This window comes from Alligator mississippiensis, chromosome 2 (genome assembly GCF_030867095.1).
Source record: "Alligator mississippiensis isolate rAllMis1 chromosome 2, rAllMis1, whole genome shotgun sequence".
Taxonomy (NCBI): Eukaryota; Metazoa; Chordata; order Crocodylia; family Alligatoridae; genus Alligator; species Alligator mississippiensis.
Window position 1 is genome coordinate 496,741 of NC_081825.1, and position 22,259 is coordinate 518,999.

A 22,259-nucleotide genomic window follows, 5' to 3' on the forward strand; every position below is an offset into this window, starting at 1 on the left:
CTCCGCCCAGCCCAGGCAGGATGTGGCCCCGCAGCCCCGGCTCGAGGCACTGAGCCGGTCACCAGGGATGTAGGCCACCGACCCCGGCCCCGCGCCGCCGGCCTCCCTGCACTGCTTCCCCTGATGCCCCGCGCCTGCCCAGCACCCCGCGCGTCGCCCTTGGGGCGCCGTGACCCGGCTCCTGATGCCCCGCGCCTGCCCCGGCTTGGCACGCGGACTCCTGACCCCGACCCCGACCCCGACCCCGAGCCCTCGGCCGCAGGGAGCCGCGGGCACCGCCAGGCCCGTCCACACCAACGCCGAGGCAGAGGCAGCCCCGGGCGCGGGGGGCGCGGGGGCCGGGAGCCCAGGAGCGCCGGGCGCGGAGGAGGGGGCGCCCCGCAGCCCGCACCAGCCTCGCGCCCCGGGCCGGGCCGCGCCGGGCCGGGCCGCCACGTGGCATCGCCAGCTGGCGGGGGCGGGGCTGCACGGGGGCGGGGCCTCGGCGCTCTCCACGCCCAATCGCCGCCCTGCGGGGCGGGGCCCCGGCTGGCCCCGCCCCCTGCAATGCTCGGATTGGCCGCGCCGCCCGCCCGCGTGACCGAGCTCGGCTCACGTGGGAGCTCCCGGGTGGAGCCGGCGCGGCCCGGCGAGCGCAGGTGAGCGGGGCGGACCCCCCCCACCCCCGCGGCCCGGCAGCGCAGGGGTTAACGGCGGGGGCGGGCGCCCGGCTCAGGTGCACCCCCGGGCCATGGAGGAGGCCGGGCGGCCGCCGCGGCAGGGGGCCCGGGGCGAGGAGGCGGAGGTCGTGGCGGAGGAGCAGGAGCAGGAGGAGGAGGCGGCGGCGGCGGAGGAGCTGGCGCTGAACCCCTACGACGGGCTGCCCTTCTCGTCGCGCTACTACGGGCTGCTGCGGCGGCGCCGGGCTCTGCCCGCCTGGGCCGCCAAGTACCGCTTCCTGGAGCGGCTGCAGGGCGCGCGCGGCGTCGTGCTCGTGTCCGGACCGCCCGGCGCCGGCAAGAGCACCCAGGTGAGCCCGCGCGCCCGTCCTGGCCTGCCCCGCGCCCGCGCCCGCCCGCGGCAGCTCCCACCCGCACCCTGCACACGCGCGCTGGCAGCGCGGGGCGGCGGTGCCGCACCGCACCGCACCCGCCTGGGCCCCGCGCCAGCGCCACGGCAGACGCGCCCCGTGCCCGGCGGGCGGACGGGCAGGTCGGGCAGGTGCAGACCTGGAACTGGATCCGGGCCGGGCGGGGCGGGGCGGGGCACCGCGGCTGGAGCAGCACGCAGCCGGCGTCCAGGACTTTGCCCCGGGCGAGGCCCTGGCGGCCGCGTGCGCTGCGCCCAGCGGAGCTGCCTGCGGCCGTGGGCGATCGCCCGGGTGCTGGGGCTCGCGCGGCCGCGGCTGCCTTGGTTACGCGAGGACGTCCCCGGTGCACGCCCGAGGGAGGGCGAGATCCCCCCGCCTCATGGGGTGCGGCAGCCAGAGCCGTGACCTGCCGGGGGCTGCCTCCCCGCAGGTCCCGCAGTGGTGCGCGGAGTACGTGCTGTCGCAGCAGCTGGCGCACGGCCTGGTGGTCTGCGCCCAGCCCCACGGCCCGGCCGCCCTCAGCCTGGCGCTGCGCGTGGCCGACGAGATGGACCTCAACCTGGGCCACGAGGTCGGCTACTGCGTCGCCCACGACGACTGCTGCACCCCGGAGACGCTGCTCAGGTGGGAGCAACCCCCTGGGGCGGGGGCAGGGGCAGAGCTGCAGGGAGCATCCTGCTGCAGCCCACCCGAGTGCACCCCACTCCTGCCCGGGTCCGGGCTGGGCGGTCCCCAGCGCCACCCCACTGCCCAGGGAACAGGCAGGCAGCCCCCAGACCCCCTCGCTCCCGACGCGCGGCACCTGAGCCGTGCCTGGTGTGGCAGGTTCTGCTCGGACGAGATGCTGCTGCGGGAGATGATGTCGGCACCGCTGCTGCAGCGCTACGGGGTGGTGGTGCTGGACGAGGCGCAGGAGCGCACGGTGCCCACGGATGTGCTGCTGGGGCTGCTCCAGGACGTGCAGCGCCAGCGCCCCGCGCTCCGCCTCGTTGTGATCGCAGCGCCCGCCCTCGAGCCGCGGCTCCGCGACTTCCTCCGTGACCCCCCGCTGGTCTGGGTGCCGGCACCGCATCCCCCCTGCCCGGTGCTGTACCACGACCTGCCCGCCCACGCCCGGGTGGCGGCCGCCTGCCAGGCCGTGCTGGACCTGCACCAGCGCCAGGAGCCCGGCGACGTGCTGCTCTACGTGGCCAGCGAGCAGGTGGGTGGGGGCAGGACCCTCATGCCAGGGGTGCTGCTAGGACCCCCCCGGAGCCTGGCAGGGTCCCTGGGGGTTGCGGGGTCCCTGGCAGAGAGTGGGCACCCCCAGCGATGGCCAATGCCCCCGGCTCCCCCAGGAGATCGAGGAGTGCTGCGAGGCCCTGGAGGCCGCGGCTGCAGCGCTGCCCACAGCGCTGGGCCCGCTGCAGGTGCTGCCCCTGCACCCCGGCCTGGGGCGGGCAGCCCAGAAGGTCTACGCGGCGCCGGAGCCCGAGGAGGCAGGAGCAAGCCGGCCACGGCGGGCGATCGTCACCCACTGGCTTGCGGATTCCTCCTTCTCGCTGGACGCCGTGAGCCACGTTGTGGACACCGGGCTGGAGCTGCGCAGCGTGAGTGACCCTCGTCCCCTACAGACCCCTCGGCCCCCTCCAGGCTGCTCTGTCCCTGCTCGGAGCGGGGAGGCCTGGCCCCTCCTGCGCCGGGCAGTGGCTGACCCCCCGGACCACGGCAGAGCTGCCTGCGGGGGAAGGAGCCGTGGGGCAGCCTCGGGCTCCAGCAGGGTGGGCTGAGCTGTGGGGGCCGTGTGGCACTGGTGGGTCAGCGCGGCTGTCATTCCCAGGTCTACCACCCCTGGATCCGGGCCGAGTCCCAGGTGCTGCGACCCGTCAGCCAGAGCCAGGCAGAGTCACGGAGGCAGCGGGCCACAGGTGAGCCCCTGGGCGGTGGAGGGGGGTCCGTGGGGTCACTGCCAGTCTGGCCTGGCCTGGGTGGGGGGCAGGGCACTCTGGGCTGCTCTCACCTCCCCACTCCGGGTCTGGCCTGCGCCCTCCCTGCCTGCCTGCCTGCCCCTGGCCCTGCCAGGACCCCTGGCCCTGCCAGGACCCCTCGCCCGCACCCGGGACCCCGTCAGCCAGCGCCCTCTGCCCCGCAGGCTCGTGCCTGCGCCTGTACCCGGAGGCCGAGGCGCAGCGCCTGCCGCCCTGCCCTGCGCCCCAGGTGGCCGAGGCCAACCTGAGCCGCCTCGTGCTGCTGCTCAAGCGCCTCGACATTGCCGACATGGGCCAGTGCGACTTCCTTGACCGGCCAGGTACCGCCTGCCCTGGGGAGGGCAGCAGGGTCCAGGGTGGGGGCACGAACGGGGTGGGGACACTGGTAATAAGGTCCCAGGCGGATGGGGCCTGGGTGGCATCAGGACCCGGGCGGCTGCAGCCCCAGCTGCCCCTGCCCTCCCCCAGCCCCCGAGGCGCTGATGCAGGCGCTGGAGGACCTGGACTACCTGGCCGCGCTGGACGACGACGGGAACCTGTCGGAGGTCGGCATCATCATGTCCGAGTTCCCGCTGGACCCGCCGCTGGCCAAAGCCCTGGTGGCTGCCTGCGAGTTCGACTGCGTGGATGAGATGCTGACGCTGGCTGCCATGCTCACAGGTGGGGCCGGGCCAGGTTGGGGGGGGCTGCCTTGCCGGCACCGCGCTGACCCTCCCCTGCCCCCCCAGCTGGGCCCTGCTTCCTGCCGGTGCCCGCACGCCTGGAGGAGGCCATGGCTGCACGGCGCCGGGTACTGCTGCACCGCGATGGCGACCACTTCACCCTCATCAATGTCTTCCACGCCTACCAGCAGCGTGAGTCTTGCACCCACCCGGCCCCCCAGCGCTCCCCATCTGCCGCCACCCCTGTCAGGACCCAGAAGCTTTCTCTTGCCCCGAGGCTGCGGGCGGCCGACTGCCCCCTTTCCCCCAGGCCCTGCGGCTATCTCCTGCTCCCTTTGGGGCTCCATGGGCACGGGCCAGCATCGCCTGGGCCAGGTGCCGGGGGAGCTGGTGGAGCCACGGCCCCCAGCGCAGGTGTGGGGGCGGAGGGGCAGCCAGCACCCGTGGGGAGGTGTGGGAAGTGCACCCCACGCTGACACTGGTCTCCACAGACGGGGCGGATGAGGGCTGGTGCCGCAAGCAGGGGCTGAGCGCAGCGGTGCTGCAGCGAGCGGTGGCGCTGCGGGCCGAGCTGCTGGAGGCCATGCGGCGCATCGAACTGCCCGTGTCCCCCCCGGCCTTCGGTGCCCCTGGCAACATCTGCAACCTCCAGCGCGCCCTCGTCTCCGGCTGCTTCCTCAAGGTGTGCTAGGGGGGAGCAGCATGAATGGGGGAAGTCTGGGTGTCAAGGGGGGCAGCACAAGTGGGGCAGGGGCGCTGGACATGGGCATGGGGAGGGGGGACGCAGGCACTGCCAGGCCCCCCCTGACCCCGTGCCCCCCCCCCCCGGCAGGTGGCGCGGGACCTGGACGGGGCCGGGAACTACACGATGTTGACGCACCGGCACGTGGCCCAGCTGGCGCCCACCTGCTGCTACCGCCTGCGCCGCCCGCCCCCGCGCCCGCCGCCCTGGCTGCTCTTCCACGAGTTCTGCATCTCCCAGGACAACTGCCTGCGCGTCGTCTCCGAGATCCAGCCCCGCCTGTGAGCTGCAGCCCCATGGGGTGGGGTGGGGTTGGGGGCCGGCAGCACGTGCTGGCCTCAGTGCCAGACCTGGGCTCACGTCCCTGTCCCCATCCCCACAGGCTGGCGGAGCTGGCCCCCCAGTACTACCTGAGCAACCTGCCGCCTAGCGAGAGCCGCGATGTGCTCATGGAGCTGCGGGAGCAGCTGGCAGCCGAGGCGGCCACGCCGGAGGCCCCCGCACCGGCGCAGGAGGGTGCTGCATCCACCCTGCAGGAGGACGATGATGGGGACCAGGACGTGTGCACGCTGCAGTGAGCGAGAGCCGCTGGAGCCTGGCCGGTGGCTGGCAGCTCAGGGCTGCTGTGTCGTGTCCCAGCTGTCCTCCCCCACGTCTGCGGCCGGAGCCCGGCCCCGCGGCATGTCAGGGACTGAGGCTGAGGGCGGTGGCAGGCGCTGTCTGCTTGGTGCCGGGGCTGTCCCATCGTCATGCTGGCTGGGGACGGGGATGGAGGCTGCCTCCGACGCTGTGGGGTCGCGTGGTGCTGCTGGGGGTGTGGGCTCTGCGGGCCGTGCCCGGAGCTGCGGGTCTGTCGGAGGGCCGGGGGGGCCGGGGCTGCAGGAGCAGGAAGGGGCCCAGCCAGAGGGCTCTTGTGTATAAAGTTTTTCTGTGACTTCTGTTTTCCGACTGCTCTTACCTGCCCCCTGACACGCTCGGGCCTGCTGGCCCCAGGCATCTGGGGAGCCCCGCACTGCCAGGGTTGGGGGGAGCCAACCTGGGGGTACGATAACAAGTCTGGGGCTGGGGTCTGCTGCTGCTGGCCCCTGGGGCCGAGGGGCGCTGGGCAGGGGCTGGGGTCCGTTGTGCCATGACTCCCAGCTCCTTTTGTACGATCCTACAACCAAGGGGCTGGCAGGGAGCTGGGGGGGTCGCATCCAGTACCAGTCCCCCCTGTCTAAACCAGCCCAGCCTCGGAGCCGCACGCCAGTGACCCCCAACACAGCCCAGGCACTGCCCCTGCCCCCAAGAAAGCAGGAGGACCAAGGCCGCCAGCGTCCTGCTCCTGCCATGGGGGTCACAGACACTGCAGAGCACCCAGGCCCAGGCCATGCCCCACTGCAGAGGGAGGGAAACCCCCAGTCTGAGCAGGGGGGAAACCCGTTTCTGCCCCAGTGCAGCATGGGGCAAGACCCTCCAGCCGGGACCCCGCGGGGCTGGTCCCAGCAGCATTGGCGCAGCCCAGCCTGGGCTGCAGTAGCACCAGCGCCTCAGGGGTGGGGGGGCTTCAAATCCGGTGGTGCAGGGAGCGGGGCGGGGGCAGCGCAGCCTTTCTGTGAATCCTGCAAGTGCCGGGGGCAGGCGATGCCTGCTGCTGCACGGTGTAGCGCCGGCTCCCTGCAGCTCGGAGCCGTGACTCAGGCAGGGAGCTGCCTGCCCTTTCGGCAGGACTCCCCCGTGGTGCTGCTTTCCAGGGAAGCGCAGGGGAAGCAGGCGTGGGACTGCCCCTGTGCAGGGGAAGCTGCGGAGGAGGTCGCGGTGATGGTGCTCGTGGCTGGCCATGGGCCAGGAGGCCGCGGGGGGGGGGGGGGCGGGCAGGCCTTGTTGCTGCCCGGGGGCCAAGGGCTGCTCACAGGCCCCTTTGATGCCCTGGGGGGGGCCACGAGCACTGGCCGGAGTTCGCTTCCTCCCTGGTGCCTGCCCTGCCCCTCGCTCAGCTGGGGGGCCACGAGGAGACTTTCTGGCCCTTCCCTGGCGCTGGGGGGGCCCAGACCAGCCCCTGCTGCCAGGTCCCAAGCCCCCTGCCTGGCATGACCCTGACCCTGCTGGGATCTTCATGGGGGGGGGGGGGGGGGGGGGGGCTGCGGGGCCAGGCCAAGACACCGTACACCCAGGGGGCAGGCAGAGGAGGGTAGCACGGAGTCAGCGGCTGCCCGTCCTGGGGTAATCAGCCACATCTGCCCACAGCTGCTCGGGGCCAGGCGCAGATGGTGCTGGGGTCCATGCAGGAGACCTGCCCGGTGCAGCCCCCGGCCCTGGCTGCGGACACGCAAGCCCTAACCCGGGGCAGCGTAGCCTGGGGTACAGTCATGCTGGGGGGCCAGGGCAGTCCTAGCGTGGCACGAGACTGTACTGCCAGGCACAGGTCTCCTCCTCCTCCTCCCTGAGCCCGGATCTGGCCCCGGAGCCACGGCTCCAGCCTGCGGGGCTCCCATGGCCCTGAGCCTGTGCTGCCGGGGGGGCATTTGCTGCTTCCCTGTGGCCAAATCCCTGGGCCTGCAGGTGCGCTGGGGGCCAGCAGCGAGGCCCCGGAGGGTAGAGCTGGTGCGTGGGGCCTGACCCCAGTGCATGGGGCTGGGGGTGGTGGGGGCACCAGGGCCTGAGCCCAGCATGCAGCCAGCGCGAGGCCTGAGTTGGGCACCCAGGCCCGGCTGCAGCCACGCAGGTCCCGATGAGCAGCCTCCTCCGCACCACTTGTCTGGCCAGAGGCCAACTGATGCTGCCTGCCCTGGTGCTCCCCTGGCTGCGTCTTCAGCCCTCGCCCAGGATGGTGACAGGATCCGGGGGAGACGCTCCATGGCTTCCCACTGCGGCCGTGACATTTGGCTGCTGATTTTCAATTCCCTTTGCGGTAGTTCCTGCCTCCCATACAGTTTCGCTGACGGCTTCTACGTCGACAGGTGGGTTCGCAGGAATGCCACGGCTCGCCCACCAGTCACAGCTACAGCAAGGCCCAGGGCAGGGGTTGCGCCTGCTTACACACACGCATGTGCATGTATGTGCATGTGCACCTATGTATGTGTGTGCGCGCATGTGTGCATGTGTACATTTGCATGTGTGAGCACGTTCATGCCTGCATGCGCACATACATGCATGTACACATGCACATGTGTTTGCACGCACATGCTTATCTTGCTATTTCCCACTGGACTGACCAGCTGCCCGTGTCCTTGGCTCTCCCCTCAGTGTCACAAGTGCCAGGGGCTCCCAGCCCGGCCAGCAGGGTGGAGGCGGGGCGGGTCACAGCTGGTCCAGCCCCTGCTCTGGGCAGGATCAGGCTTGTGTGAACCAGCCCCAGGCACCCCCTCCAGCCTGTTCCCAACAGAAGGACCCCCCGCACCAGCCTGTGGACCCCCCAGTTCTGGGTGAGCAGAGCCGGCCCTGCCCCTAAGTCGTGCCTGACCCCAAGGACCTGCCCCGCTCCCTGGGTGGGCGACTGCCAGCGGCGCCTTCACTGCCGGGTTTCCATCAGGAGCTTTTTGACAGCCCAGATCAGCCCAGCCACGGGCACCACAGGCATGCAGCCACTGCAAGAGCCTTTGCAGGGTGCAGCGGGGGCAGGACAACATCATCCCCTAACCGAAGCCGAGCTGGCACCTCCCCAGCTGGGCCCTGGGCCCCACTCTGCCGGTATCGCCCCCGCCTGCCCCAGGCCTGCAGCCCCGGGAGGCACTGCCCTCCTGCCTCCGACACCAGGCCTGCCCTACCCCAGCCCTTCATCCCCAGGCCCCCTGTCCAAGCTGCCCCTGCCTCAGCGGGCTCGTGGGCCACGGCTCCCCGGGACACAAGCTGCAGGTCTGTGCAGTGCCAGGGAGCTGGAGCGTGCCAGTGCCTCCAGCCTGCCGGAGTCGGCGTGAAGCCCGAGGGACCCTGCCCCGCGGGGGCCGCAGCCGAGAGGCCTGGAGCCACGGGGCAGATGCAGGCAGCTGAGGGTGGCAGAGAAGCCGAGACCTCGGGGGACCAGGGGAGTTCGCTGCAGACGGGGTGAGGGCTCCTGCCCACCCCTGGGCCCACCCGTGCACGATGCAGCCAGCCCGGGCCAGGGTGAGAGCAACGATGGACCTCTCCTGTCACTGAGTCTCTCACCTTGCCGGGGCCATCGACAGGCCCCTGGGACACGTCTGCCCCCCACGCGTGGGCCGGAGGAGACAGAAGGTTTGTTCTTTTCATCCCTTTGAGCCTGTGAGCGAAGGGTTGGGACATGGGCTGGAGCTGCAGGCTATGCTGGGAGAGAGGAGATCGCCTCTCAGCAGGTGCCCAAAGCTCAGCGGCCGCAGCCATGGAGCCAGTCCCAGCAGATCGCGCTCGGGCCCTTCCAGAGCCGAATCAGGAGGGGCGAACCCAACTCGAAGGCCAGAGGACCCTGCCGCCAGCACCAGCTCGGACTCGACATCCTCAGGATGGGGGCAGCCCGACACCGCGGTCGGTGAGGCAGAGCCCAGGGGACCTGGGACCGAAGGCGATGCTGGAGCCTGGAGGGGAAGAAGACGGAGTTTGAGCTGCAAACACGGAAACCACCACGGCAGCAGGGGCAGCTGGAGCGAGGCAAGGCTCTTCCCTGCGAGTACTGCAGTGTTTGGTGGGGGTCGAAGGGGTCTACAAGGCCGTGTAAGGAAATGAGTGCTGGACCTGCCTCCGTTGCAGGGCAAGGCCCTTGAAGGTCATCCTCATATGGCTGCGGGGCAGGGAGGACAAGCGAAAGGTGAAAGCGGCCCTAGAGCACCATCCCGGAGACATGGGCAGGTGAGAAGGGAATAGCACCAGGGACAGCCATGCACACGAGGGGCCACAAGTCAGGAGGAAAGACAGGGAAGGGGCTTTGGGTCCAGGAAGGCCATGAAGGGAAGCAACCTTCAGGGCAGACCCTTCAGGGCGCCCCTGAGAGACTTTCTGCAGCCTCCACGCAGATGAAAGGGCCCAGCCGGGAGGGGCACAAGGTCGTGGGGCTCTCCATCACGTCCCAATCCCTGTGTCGGTAGGGAACGACATAGAGGAAGTCACCGTGTAGAGAGATGCAGGGCTGGAAAAGGTAGCGAGAAAGGCCGACGGGGGTGACCAAGAGCCAAAGGAAAGCGGTGGAGTACCTGGTAGGGGCTGGGGGTCTGGGTGTGGACACAGGCAGCGTGGGGTCTGGAGGGGATATGGTGACACCTGCTCTCCCCCCAGACCAGGGAGTGGACAGAGGGGCCGAGTTAGTAGCGGGAGGGACACTTCCATGCCCCCAGGGCCTGAATTCAGGGGTGGATCGCTGGGCAAGCGTGGGTCCAGGCGACTCCTTTGAGTGCGGAGAAGGAGCAGAGGGTCTAGGGAGCTCCCCTGGGGCAGGGGGCTCCTGATCTGCTCCTCGCTGGCCTGCCCCAGCGCTGTGGGAGACCAGGGCCTGGTCTTGATCCCAGTGAGAGGGGACGAGCTGCAAGCAGCCTGGCAAGGCCGTATCCTGTCAAACATCGGCTGCCAGATGTGACAGATGTGGCAGTTACCTGGCTGTGACCCAGCCGTGGTGCTTCCCATGCAAACAGGATGAAACCTTGCTATGCCCAGGCTGCTGCAGCCGGGCCCCTCTGTCAGGACGCGGGGGGGGGACAGCGGCTGCAGGATGGAGTGGGAGGACCACGGGCAGGGTCGCAGCGCGGTGGGCAGCCGGTGCCCCCTTGCTGCCGGCGCCCCCCTGTTCTCCAGTCAGCCAGGCCGAGTTACAAGTGCCCATCACCAAATAAATCCAGGGGACCCCCCCCCGCCGTATCCAGCCCAGCCAGGCATATTCCAGGGGATCCCGGACAGCCCTGGAGAAGGAGGTGCAGGAGATGCTGGTTGTTAAACCACCTCAAAGCTGCGGTCTTCCCCAGCAGTGCCGGTTCCACAGCTGGGTTGGGGGGGGGGTCTGAATCTGAGTGCAGTCCCAACCGGCTGCATGCCCTTTGCCCCGGGGGATGAGCATCTCCATGAGGTCAGGGAGCAAAGGCCTCACCATGAAGAGGGAGATGTGCCGGGCAGGAATGGCACAGGTAACACACTGGACACGGGTGGGCTTGGGGACTGAGTGCCAGGACCCAGCAAAGATTGATGCCGTCCAAAACTGCCCAATCCCAAACACCAGAAGCAAAGTGCTGTGTTTTATGGGACCAGTGGGATTCTACAGGGGGTTTGAACCGAGCTTGAGCGCCACTGCAGCCCCCTTGGCAGACCTGCCTGGGAAGGGCACCCCAGACAGGGCCACTGGGCCAGGATGTGCCAGCACACCCGACCAGTTAAACAAGGCTTTGGTGGGCGAACCCTGACGGGGGCCAGGACCTTTCTGAGCCCTTCCCTGGGTTTACAAAGGCTTTGGACGCCGGCTTAGGGCCTGACTGGAAGCAGCAGGCGGCCCAGCGCGCGCTCCAGCCAGGGTTGAATAATCAAGGGGAAGATGCGATGCCACGTTGAAAGAGTGACCGCTGTTTGGCCATCAGGACACTGCAGCCCTAGCCACGTACACGGCCGTTAGCCATGGAGATGGCCACAGTGCGCCAGGACGGCGGTGGCAGTGGCGTTGCTTGTGGCGAGAATCTGACGTGTCCTGAAACCGTAACGGGAAAGCGGCCTGGTCGCGGGCGCTCTGTCATGAAACTACGCTCAGAGAGCAGCGCACGGGAGCGGGATGGCCCCCATCATGGGCTTGCGTTGCTTGTTTGGATGCTGCGTGTGGAAAGGGTTTCTGTGCAGGTGTTTGTTCCGGCAGGGAAAGGGTTGATGGCGGGGTTGCAGGAAGGGTCCCTTTCCCCTCCCAGAACCGGGGGAGAAGCAGATACAGGCCAGGAGCTGGCGTGTGGCTGTGGGTGCGAAGAGGAGGCAGACAGGGAAGCCTACCCCGTGGGGGCTGCAGCAGAGAGGCCTGGAGCCGTGGGGCAGAGGCAATGGGCTGAGGCTGGCAGAGAAGCCGAGACCTCGGGGGACCAGGGGAGTTTGCTGCAGGCAGGGAGTGAGGGATCCTGCCGGCAGCGGGGCCCAGCCATGCACGATGCAGCCAACCCTGGCCGGGGCGAGAGCGAAGTGTCAGCAGGGCCTGTTTAACCCTCCCGTTCTGCTCCGTCTCCCCGGTCCCTGGCAGCGCCCCCGGATGATCGGAGTCGGGGGGTTATCCCAGACATCGCTGTCCTGTCACTTGTGCCCGCCCGGCCGTGGCCGACTCGGAGCCCACCACAGGGAGCACAGGCATCGCAGTGCCCAAATCATCCCCCGCCCGCGGCTGCCTGGCGTCTCCTTGAGCTGCACCCCTCCAGCGATGAAGAGTCCCCCCATCCCCTGGCGGCTCTCCCGCTGCCTCCCAGTAAAGTTTTTCCTGAAACCCAGTCTGAACTGAGCCGAGGGCCTGTCTCGGCCTGGGTCCACACAGCACCCAGCACATCGGGGTCCGGTCTCGCCCGGCCGGCACAGCCCGTGGGCAGTGAGGCCCCTTGGGCTGGGGTGGGTAGCGTCCTGCAGCTGCGACAGGATTTGGCCCAGTGCTACCTTTCTCTTTCTGAGAAGCAACGGCGACTGTGGTTTCCTCACTTCTCCTTTCAGTTCCACCCCCGGGGCTGCCCCAGCGTCGCCGGCCCCTATATAGTCCGGCCCAGGGTCCCCGAGCCGCCACAGCCCCCGGCACACTCGTGCCCAGCCCGGCGGCAGCATGGAGCGGAGCCCACTCGAGGTAGGGGCGGAGGCCACTGTGGGGCCTGGGCCCAGGCGGGGTGGGGAGCTGCTGGGGGCCTTGGGGGAGCGGCACCGGGGCTGGACTCTCCCAGCCCAGGGAGCTGCCAGGGCAGGGTGTGGGACTGGAGACTTGCCCTGGGGGAGCCCTGGGTCTGTGGGACTGGCCCTCCGGGCAGTGCCATGACCGCCCACAGGCCCCAGGGGCAGGGGCAGGGCCATGCCCAGCCTCTCCCACAGGCGCACTCTGACCATCTGCCCCCCTCCAGTCCATCTGTCGCCCCCACCCCAGATGCCCAGCACTGGCTGCCTTTGTGCCCCCCGGCCCCTCCTAAAAGGCCCCTCTCCCAGCACCCAGCCATCCCTGTCCCATGGCAGCTGCACCAGCAGTCTGCTTGCCGCCCCCTGGCCCATCCTGTTGGCAGCCGCTTCGCACCCTGGCACCTCCGTGCCCCGCAGCCAGCGTCGTGGCCCGGCAGGCTCCCCGGGACGGGTCCTGGTCCCGCTCTGGGCTGCGTGGCACTGACTCCACCTCCGTCCCAGGTGCTGGTGCTGGCTGCACTGCTTGGCACGCTCTGCCCAGTCCCTGCCGCCGCCTTGACCGGCTTCCCCCCTAAGCGTGAGTCCTGCAGCCACGGGGCAGGGGCAGGGGCAAGGGATGGGGATGGGGCAGGAGGGGGGAGCAGGGGATGCAGACACAGGGGGCACCGGGGCCGGAGGGCTGGGGCGGCCCTGTAGGCACACAGAGTGGGGGAGATGGCCACTGGCCCAGTGTGAGCAGTAAGTGCCCCCAGTCAAGGTTGGGGACCTGGACAAGGATGTGGTGCTGAGCTGCAAGGAACCACCCGAGACCTGGCAGCTGAATGGGGACCCGGACCCCATGGTGGAGCTGGTGCCAGCTGGGACAGAGCTCACCGTGGTGGGGCTGGACCTGCCGGCCACCGGCAACTACACGTGCTGGGCCCACGGCCGCCTGCTCGACACCACCTTCCTGGCCATGCGCAGCACCCCGGGTCGCCTCATCCACCGGCTCTCAGGTGCATGGGGGCTGGGGATGGTGGGGCCGTGTCTCCAGAGACCTGGGGGCTTGGGCTGCCATCTAGGACTGAGGGGTCTGGGGGAGGCTGAGCAAGTGTCTGAAGCTGGGGGGTCTAGAGCTGCGACTGGGGGATGTCTGGAGCTGAGACGCATATCAGGATCCGGCGCTGGGGGTGTGTGAAGCTGGGGATGTCTAGGGCTGGGGGGTCTGGGGATAGCGGGGTGCAGAGCTGGAGCTGCCGGTGCCTGGGACTGGGGGCTGGGCTGGGGACATCCAGGGTTGAGTCTAAGACTGGGAGGTCTGGGGCTGGGTCCAAGGCTGGGGGGGGGAAGCGGGGGTCACCCCAGGGCCGCAGGGCTGCGCTCAACCCTCACCGTCCCCAGATGAGCAGGTGAAGGCGGTGTCCTGCCATGCCGAGTCCTACTGTGGCACCTTCAAATGCGAGTGGAGAGCCCTGGAGCATGCCTTCTTCCGCGCCCGCATCTTCCGCAGGTGGGTGCCCCCTGCCCCACGGCCTCACGCCCAGGGCTGCCTCCATCACTGGCCCCCACCCTGGTGCCAACACTGGCTGTGCTGTGCCCACAGTGGTGAGAGCCCCGGGGCCTGGCAGTGCACGGGCCTGGAGCAGCGGGGTCTGGTCAACATGGACTTTGTGGAGCCCGGCTTCTGCCCCTTTGCCGAGGAGATGCAGCCTCTGGTGCTGGAGCTGCAGGCGCTGACGAGGCACCACTTATTCGAAGACTTCAGGCTGCGCCTCTTCCTGCGTGATATCGGTGCGTCCCCGTGCTTCACCCCCACACCCCCCCCCATACCCCCAGTGCCTGGCTGACAGCCCTGCTCTGCCCGCAGTGCGCCCCGAGCCCCCACAGAACGTGACAGCGTGGCGCGAGGGGCAGCAGCTGCACCTGGCCTGGGCCCCGCCGGCCTCCTGGAGCCACCCGCACTCCTACTTCACCCTGCGCTACCGCCTGCAGTACAAGCACCACGATGGCTCTATGGTGAGTACCCCCGGACCCTCACCCCAGCCCAGGGCCACCCGGGGGGACTACCTAGAGCCTGCAGTGGTCCCCCTCCCCGCACTGCCCACACAAAAGCAGGCCTGGGCCCAGCCTGGCTGAGCCCACACTGACCCCATCCCATCCCATCCCACCCCACAGGGCAATCTGCAGCTGGAGACTGTGCAGGAGATACAGCTGGCAGGGGCTGTGCGCCAGGTGCGCCTCAGCTGCCAGGACCCCTTTGCCAACTCCAGGTGGAGTGCCTGGACACCCTGGAAGGACGTGTGACTGCCTGCCCTGAGCCGCCCGGTCCCACCCGAGCCCCACACACCCGCACCAGGCTAAGGGCACTGGGTCCTTGCCAAGGAGCAGCCCTCATCCCTGCCTCAGCACCCACAATAAAGAGTTAGCCCCAGAGCAGTAGCCTGTGTCTTGCTGTAGGCGGATTTGGGCAGAGGGCCTGGCTGGGCCTGGTGCATCTTGGAGGCTGGTTCTCTGCCCTGGAGCAGCCCTGACACCGCAGCGGGCAGCTGTTCCCTGATGGGGCCAGAGCCTGGGCATCTATCACCAAGCCCCCAGCCACCAGCTCTCCCCCCTGGGCACAGGGGCCCGTCTGGGCAGGCAGCCCCTGGCCCCAGCCCAGGGACCCACCATCACCCAGCCCAGGTCGGGCGGGAGCAGGGGGACGCATGCAGCTCAGGTGAGAACTAGCCTTGCGGGAGCTGGACCAGAACTGCACCCAGCCCCCAGTTATCAGCAAGAGGCTCAGAGTCAGGGTAACACAAGGGGTTTTATTGAGCCGGACACAGGAGGGCAGGCAGCCCTGGGCCCTGTTGGGCACAAGTGGGGGAGGAGGGCCTGGCCACCCCCTGCTCCTCACACTGCAGCTCCCCAGGGACAGCAGCTAGGGTGCTGGGCCCCCCTGCAGGGGCTGGGCCGGTTACAGGGCCTGCCTCACACAGGGCAGGGCCAGAGCAGGATGCGGCTTGGCCAGGCCAGGCCAGGCCAGGCAGAGGGAGCAGCTCCTGCTCCCTCCCCTGCTCCCCCCGGGGCGCACGGGGGGCAGAGCTGCCCCCAGCCCATGCAGTGCACCACAGACGCTGAGGGGGGCTGCAACTCCCCCGCGCTGGGGAGCGCCGCGGGCGGGGGGGACGGTGCTTGCGGTTTCACCCACCGGGCACCGGAGGGGGCAGGTGGTTGGCTTGCGGTTATCGCCGGGGGCCCCGGGGCTTCACTTGTGGGGGTCGAGGTGCAGGCTGGGGGGGGCGGCCGCTGTCTCGGCCCCCGCCCCTTGCAGGCTGCAGTGGGGCAGGGGCGCGGGGCAGGGAGGTCGTGCCGAGGGTGGCCGGGGGCACAACAGGGGCAGAGATGGAGCAAGGGAGCCAGGCGGGCAGGGTCGAGCCGCGGGCCCCCGGCGACAGCGCAGGCGGCAGGATGGAGGGGAGGGGGCAGCGCGGGGAGGCGGCCCCGGGCTCCAGCGGTCACAGGGCCGAGGCGAAGCGCAGCTCCTCGCCCTCCAGTAGCTTCCTAGAAGACACGGGGCAGCAAGCTCAGCAGGAGGGACCCCACTACCCCGGCCCGGGGCAGCCCCGTGCCAGCCCGCCCGGCCTGGGGCTGCCCCGCGCTCGCGGCCCCGAGTCCGGGGGGGGCTTGGGAGGGGGCCAGGCGCACCGGTAAGCAACGATCTCCACGTCCAGCGCCATCTTCACGTGCAGCAGGTCCTGGTACTCGCGCAAGTACCGCGCCATGTCCAGCCGGGCCGCCCCGACCTGCTGCTCCAGCTCCTCCACGCGCTCCTGGCACCGACCGGGAGCGGGACAGGGCTCAGCGCCGGCCCCGCGCCCGCCCCCGGCCCCGGCCCCGGCCCCGCGCCCGCCCCGCGCCGCCGGCCTCACCTGGCACCGGGCTACCTCGCCGCTCTGCCGCTCCTGCCGCTCCCGCAGCCGGCGGTGCAGCCCCGCCACGGCCCCGCGCAGCGCCTGCAGCTCGGCGGCGCGGGTGCGCAGCAGGCGGCGGCAGTGGGCCGTCTCCCGCCGCACCCCGCGCGCCGCGTCCCCGTGCCGGGCGGCCACGTCGGCCGCGGAGGCGCAGCGGGTGCGGTACCAGTCCTGGGCCGCCTGCCGGTTCTTGCCGGCCAGCGCCTCGTACTGCGCGCGGAGCTCGCCCAGCGTCGCCGCCAGGTCGGGCCGGGCCGCGGCCGGGGCCGGGGCCGGGGTCGGCTCCGCGCCCGCACTCCGCGCCCGCGCCGCCAGCTCCGCGCCCTCCTCCGCGCACAGGCGGCGCAGGAAGGCCAGCTCCCGCCGCGCGCCGCCGGCCCGGCCCTCCGCCGCCCGGCCGCCCAGCGCGGCCCGCGCCGCCGCCTCCCGCGCCCCGCGCAGCGCCTCCTCGGCCCCGCGCCGCTTGCGCGCCTCCTCCGCGCAGCGCTCGCTCAGCCGGGCGCGCAGGCCGCGCAGCTGCTCGCGCTCCCCCTCCAGGCGCCGCTTCTCGCCCGCCTCGGCCTGCAGCCGCCCGCGCAGGCTGCGCGCCTCCTGCTCGTACAGGGCGCGCAGCCGCGGCGGCTCCCGCAGCTGCCCGCGCAGCGCCTCCAGCTCCAGGCGCAGCGCCCGGTTGCGCCGCTCCAGCGCCCGCACGCGCTCCGCGTAGGCGGCCAGGCGGTCGTTCAGCGCCGCCAGCTGCCCCGTCTCCTGCGCCCGCAGCTCCGCCAGCTCCGGCCCCGGCCGGCGCAGCGACAGCAGGGCCTCGGCCCGCGGCCTGCGGGCGCCCAGGCTCATGGCTGCGGTCCCGCGCCTCCGTGCTTCTGTGCCGCGGCCCGGCTGCGGCACAGCCCCGCCCCCCTTATATGGCCGCGGCGGGCGGGGCCTCGCGGGCCGCCGGCCAATCGCCGCGCGGGGCGGGCTCGGGCCCGGCGGCGTCAAGGTCAAGGCTGGTTCCAGCGGCTCTCGCCGCAGCGCGTGTGCGGGTGCGGGTGCTGGCGGGGTGCGGCCGCGGGTGCGGACGCGCCCGGCCCGGGTGGGGGGGTTGAGTCCTCCCGGCTGAGCTCAAGGCGGGCGGGACCCCCGGGGCCGGGGCCGGGGCCGGGCTGCAGCACCACGGACAGCGCCGGCCGCCCGGCCCGGGAGTGGGGGCTCCGGGTCCCCGCGGCGGGTCGCACGGGAGGCCGCCCCCGGCCCAGGGCGGGGCGGGTGGATCCCGGGTCGTGGCCACCGAGGGGGCGGGACTGGCGGGGACCGAGGTACCCAGCGCTCCGCCTCCCCACCCAATCCCCGCAGGCCCCACGGGTCTCGCCCCAGCAGCCGGAGCGGGGCCGGGGCCGCGGGCGCGGACGGACAACGCGGGACCCGGGCCTGGCTGCTGCTGTTGTCCGGGCCAAGCCCTGTGGGGCCCAGCCCCTGGTGGGGGCTACTCCCGGCCCAAGTCGGGGCAGGACCCCACGCAGCTTGGGGCAGCTTCCAGCCCCGCCGGGCAGCTCCGTCCTGAGGGTCCATCTCCACGGTCCGGGAGTCCATCCATGTCCAGCCGCGGGCGAGAGGATGCCTGGGCCCCAGCTCCGCGCCGGAGCAGGCAGGGCAGTTAAGGCTGAAGCCCCCAGGCTGCTGGAGATTGGTCGGACACAGGGCTCCCTGCTGGGGTGGGCAGAGCCCTGGGGCTGGCGGTGCCTGCTGCAGGGTCGGGGGGTGGCCCCTCGTGTCTTTTCTGGGGCCCCGGAGCCTCAGGCTTTAACCCCTCATTGGCAGCACAGGGACAGAGCTGAAAGTCTGCTGCAGCCAGGTGGGCACCGGGGCCTTGTCTGGAGGAGCAGCGGGCCCTGGCTGGGCAGACACCAACCCAGGAGCCAGCCCATGCCTGGGGCAGGGGCACCTCCATCCACACGGCCCGAGGCAGTCCTCCCTCACCTGCGCCTGCAGCAGGGGTGGAGGATCCGGGCTCAGCCCCGTGCCCCCTGGCACGTCCAGGGTGCCCCTCCGGGAGGGCACATGGCTCCACAGGGCCTCACACCACTGACGCCACCCCCGAGACCGAGGTCACCTTGTTGTCCTCAGCCCAGGGCTGCAGGTTCTGCAGGGCGTAGAGCGAGGAGTTGTGCATGCAGAGCGGGTCCTGGGGCAGCGGCTGGCTCAGGCTCTTCTGGAAGGCCTCCTGCTGCAGGTGCAGCATCAGACGGTTGGCCTGCTGGCGCTCCGCCTCACGCTCCTCTGCCGTCTGCCTCCTGCGGGCACACGGCATGGCTGCCTCAGCCCCTGCCTGCCCCCAGACTGCAGCCCCGCCTGCTCCAGCACCCCCCACCACAGCCCTGCTTCGGCCCAGCCCAGGGAGCCCAGCTACCATGGGGGTCAGTCATGGACAAGGGCTAGAAGGGAGCTCAGGAGGTCACATCTAGTCCAACCCCCTGCTCAAAGCAGGGCCATCCCCAACTACATCATCCCAGTCAGGGCTTTGTCTACCCGGGTCTTAAACACCTCCAAGGGTGGAGTCTCCGCCACTTCTCTGGGGAGCCTGTTCCAGTAGGATTACACCATGGCATGAAAGGCTGGGACTCGTGGCCCCCAGACATGGTGGGAGCTGAGACCTCACCAGGGCTTGGACACATGCATGGAGAAAAGGGGCATCAGTGGCTCTGGGGCAGGCAGTGAGAGCCGTGGCATCAGCCCTGCCTGGACCTCAGTGCTGGAGGCTGCAGGGGAGAGGAACGGGGAAAACCCTGCTCAGCCCCAGTCTCTCTCCCTTCCGGCCTCCACTCTGTGCCCCCGTGTGACACAGGCCTATTTGTTGCCTTAAGGGATTGTAGGCCCAGGCACCAGGTAAACTATTGGCTGGAGGCTCCTGAAAAGGCAACAACTGATGACTTGGGATAAATTATAAAAAAACAAAGGATAGCAGTGATGGTCTGAGATTAACTAGCGCACCACGGAGGGACGTGGAGCAGAGTGCACCACACAGAGCCCACGGGCCCTTGAACGATTCCAGGGAACAGGCGGACACGACCGGTGATGCTCTGCCCCGAGACGGGAATGTACTGGGGACAGGACAGTGGCCCCGCAGTCCCCAGGGACCTTCCCACCAGAGCCTCCTTCCTGGTCAGATACATGCCAGCATGGCCAGGCCAAGAGGAGGTTGCCCAGGAGGTCCTGGGACACGATGGGGCTGCAGACAGGGAGTGTGTAAATAGGTGCAGGGAGACATGCAGCCAGGACCTCGGCAGGAGATTCTGGAGGAGGCAGCACAGGGGCAGTGCAGGTGAGCGTGCGCCAGGGTCTCCCTCTGCTCGCAGCAGGGGCAGGTGTCAGGGATGTCCCTGAACTGCACCAGACACACGCCCACAGCCTCAGCTCCTTGAAGGAGCCACCAGCTGAGGTCTCGGGGAGCTCATGCTGCCATGCGATACAGGAGGCTGGGCAAGATGGCCCCGGGGTCTGAGCCGGGCCAGGGCAGCTGTCCTGTTCTTACGACCTGGGCACTGGCTGAGGCACAGATCCTGCCCGTCCAGCCCCGGCTCCCCCTGCCCAGACAGGAGCTATCTGCAGCCCCCAGTCCCAGCCCTGGCCCAGCCCCAGCCCCTGCCATACCTCCACTTGGTGCGGCGGTTCTGGAACCAGGTCTTGACCTGCGCGTCCGTCATCTTGAGGGCCTTGGCCAGGGCAGCGCGCTCGGCCGAGGCCAGGTACTTTTGGCGGTGGAAACGCTTCTCCAGCTCACAGATCTGCACCCGGCTGAAGGATGTGCGTGGCTTTTTCCTCTTGGGGGGCGTCCGGTTCTGGTAGGGGTGCCCCACACGTCGTGTCACGGCGAACGGGGATAGGGCAGCTGCAGGCAGAGTGGAGCAGGGGTCACGCGGGGCAGGGGGGGCAGGGGTCCAAGGCCCAGCCCCTTCTCAGGGGATGGTTCCCTGGAACCAGGCAGTGTCTCAGCAGCCCTGGCACAGCAGCAGGGCTGGCCCTAGGGCCTCTGAGGGGCTGGCGATGGGCTGCTGCTTCTTGGCTCCCAAGCCCCAGACTGGCTGCCAGTCGGGAGGGAGTGACAGGATCCCACAGCATTTTTGCCCCATCCCTGATATTCATGGGGAGACCCAGGGTTTGCAGACCCGTCACATGTCATGGGAACATCACCAAGCTGGGCAGCGCCCGCCTGCAGCCAGATGCGGCACCCTGAGCCCCAGCACTCCCCCAGGGCCCTGAGCTGGCCGGGAGGCTGGAACTGAGCAGCACCCCCAGAGCTCTGGGAGCAGCGAGGTGCCCGCACGGGACCCTGGGGCCCTTCCTGCTGCTCATGGCCAGGGGCAGCCAAGCCAGTGAGGGCCCACGACCCCATTCATCTACGCCCCTGCTCCACCCCGGGCCACTGCAGCCCCACGGCCCCAAGGGCGCGGCAAGCGTTAGGGGCTGGGACCCTCGGCCCTGCCCGCACGGCCCTGGGCACAGTGGAAAGGGGGAATGGCTCAGAGCAGCCCCGGGCTCAGCCCAGCCCCACCCCGGACAGGCTCCGTGTTGGCTGCAGCTGGCGCCAGGCAGGCGGCACTCGCACCCGCCAGCCAGAGCCCCGCGCCGCCGGGTGCCCACAGCCGCTCCGGAGCACGGCGCCCCGGGCAGCCAGGACCCGGGACCAGAACCCCTGCCAGGGGCTCCCACCGCCGCCCCCTCCCGCCCCGGCGGCCGCCGTCTGGGGCCGGCTGCAGAGCGGGCACCGCCGCCCCCCGGCCCAGCGCAGCCCCACCCCGCGCAGCCCCGACTGCCCCGGGATTTCCCGGGCCGGAGACAACTACGGGGCAGGTCGCCGCCCTGGAGCTGGGTGGCAGGGCAGGGCGGGGGGGAGGGAGGGCGTTAAAGGGGGCTCGGGGAAGTGCCGGGTCCTTCTGCCCTGCGCGCTCGGAGACCCGCAGCCCCCGCCCAGGCCGGCAGGGGGGCCCGATCCTGCGCGCCGCCAGGTGCGGGGAGCGCTGCCCGGCTCGGGGCTCCGGGCGCCCGCTGCTCCCGCCGGGCGGGGCCGGGCCCGGGGCTCCCTGCTGCCGGGCACCACAGACCCGCCTGGCCCGGCCCGGCCCGGCCGCGCCCGCCGCCCCAGCCGTGCCCGAACCCGCTGGTGGGCCCGATCCCGTCCCCTCCCCCCCCCGCCCCGGCCCTCGGGGCTCGCCCCGCTGCTGCGAGGGGGAGGGAAACGGGGCAGGGACGCCGGCCCCGCTCCCGAGGCAGCCGTCGGGTGTGGGAGCCGGACCGCGCCCGGCGCCTGGGCGGCACCTGTCCGGATCGGGCCGCACAAGCCAGGATCGGGGCCCTCCCCGCGAGGGCTCCGGGAGCCGGGGCGCGGCGGGTCTCACCTGAGAGCCGCTCCTTGGCCAGGCGCCGGCCGCTCTCCATCCAGGGGAAGGGCAGGCCGGGCGGTGGGGCCGGGGCGGCGGCCGGGGCGGGGGCGGGGGCCGGGGCCGGGGCGGGGGGCAGGGGCCGGTGCGCCGGGACGCGGATGACGCCGGCGGGCGCGGGGGCCACGTTGACGCGGACGTTCATGCTCATGTTGAGGCTGTAGGAGCCGAGCGCGCAGGCCGGGCCGAAGCCGCCGCAGCCCGCCCCGCAGCGCGCGTAGTCGGGCCCCGCTCCGGGCCCCGCTCCGGGCTCGGCGGCGCCGCTCAGGATCTGGTCGATGCCGAAGCTGATGGGCTCGGGCGCCGGCCCCGCGCCCCCTCCGGGCTCCAGCGCCGCGGGCTCCATGGCGCAGCGCTGCGCGGCTCAGCCCCCGCGGGGCGCGCACCGGGCCGGGCCCGCCCGGGGGCTCCTGCGCTGCGGCCCGTGGGCGCGGAGCCGCATGGCCCGCGGGGCCGGGGCCGGGGCCGAGCCGGGCCGGGCGGAGCCGCTGCGCGGTGCGCGGAGCCCCACGCGCTTTTCTGCCGCGCTCCATCCGGAGCTGCCAAAATCGCGGGCAGCTGCGCGCTGATTGGCGGCGGGGCCGTGATGGGCAGCGCGGGGCGGGGCGGCGCCGCGGGAAACCGCCCTCGTGTTTTTCCCGGCAACGAATCCCGCGCGGGGGGGCCCGGCCCGGAGCCCCCCCGCCGCGCCCCGGGCCCCCCCGCCCCCGCCGGGACGCCCCGC

The 22,259-nt window shown here is 71.2% G+C and overlaps 4 protein-coding genes across 5 annotated transcripts; 2 read left to right on the forward strand and 2 right to left on the reverse strand.

Annotated features, from left to right (window-relative positions):
- Positions 1-591: 591 nt before the first annotated feature.
- Positions 592-5,374, forward strand: DQX1 (DEAQ-box RNA dependent ATPase 1). The gene is made up of 11 exons (XM_059721213.1): positions 592-1,009; positions 1,500-1,693; positions 1,895-2,270; positions 2,407-2,658; positions 2,889-2,976; positions 3,201-3,356; positions 3,505-3,696; positions 3,765-3,890; positions 4,190-4,380; positions 4,531-4,721; positions 4,823-5,374. The coding sequence occupies exons 1-11, from the start codon at positions 731-733 to the stop codon at positions 5,016-5,018; spliced, it is 2,241 nt and encodes a 746-aa protein (XP_059577196.1). The 5' UTR covers positions 592-730; the 3' UTR covers positions 5,019-5,374.
- Positions 5,375-10,965: 5,591 nt separating this feature from the next.
- Positions 10,966-14,472, forward strand: LOC106737635 (interleukin-12 subunit beta). Its single transcript, XM_014601226.3, has 7 exons — positions 10,966-11,043; positions 12,022-12,148; positions 12,942-13,184; positions 13,570-13,678; positions 13,772-13,959; positions 14,036-14,184; positions 14,344-14,472. The coding sequence occupies exons 1-7, from the start codon at positions 10,966-10,968 to the stop codon at positions 14,470-14,472; spliced, it is 1,023 nt and encodes a 340-aa protein (XP_014456712.2).
- A 483-nt stretch (positions 14,473-14,955) lies between these two features.
- Positions 14,956-16,955, reverse strand: LOC109285916 (neurofilament light polypeptide-like). The gene is made up of 3 exons (XM_059721269.1): positions 16,080-16,955; positions 15,856-15,980; positions 14,956-15,711 (listed from the first exon to the last, which is right to left on the reverse strand). The coding sequence occupies exons 1-3, from the start codon at positions 16,953-16,955 to the stop codon at positions 15,666-15,668; spliced, it is 1,047 nt and encodes a 348-aa protein (XP_059577252.1). The 3' UTR covers positions 14,956-15,665.
- A 945-nt stretch (positions 16,956-17,900) lies between these two features.
- TLX2 (T cell leukemia homeobox 2) lies at positions 17,901-21,941 on the reverse strand. Of its 2 annotated transcripts, XM_059721273.1 has the most exons (4): positions 21,494-21,941; positions 19,749-19,986; positions 18,211-18,391; positions 17,901-18,083 (listed from the first exon to the last, which is right to left on the reverse strand). In XM_059721273.1, exons 1-4 carry the CDS (start codon positions 21,879-21,881, stop codon positions 17,901-17,903), a joined length of 990 nt encoding a protein of 329 aa, XP_059577256.1. In that variant the 5' UTR covers positions 21,882-21,941. The 2 variants fall into 2 exon arrangements, with proteins under 2 accessions (XP_059577256.1, XP_059577257.1); XM_059721274.1 differs by having other exon boundaries at positions 17,990-18,391; positions 21,494-21,940.
- Positions 21,942-22,259: the final 318 nt, after the last annotated feature.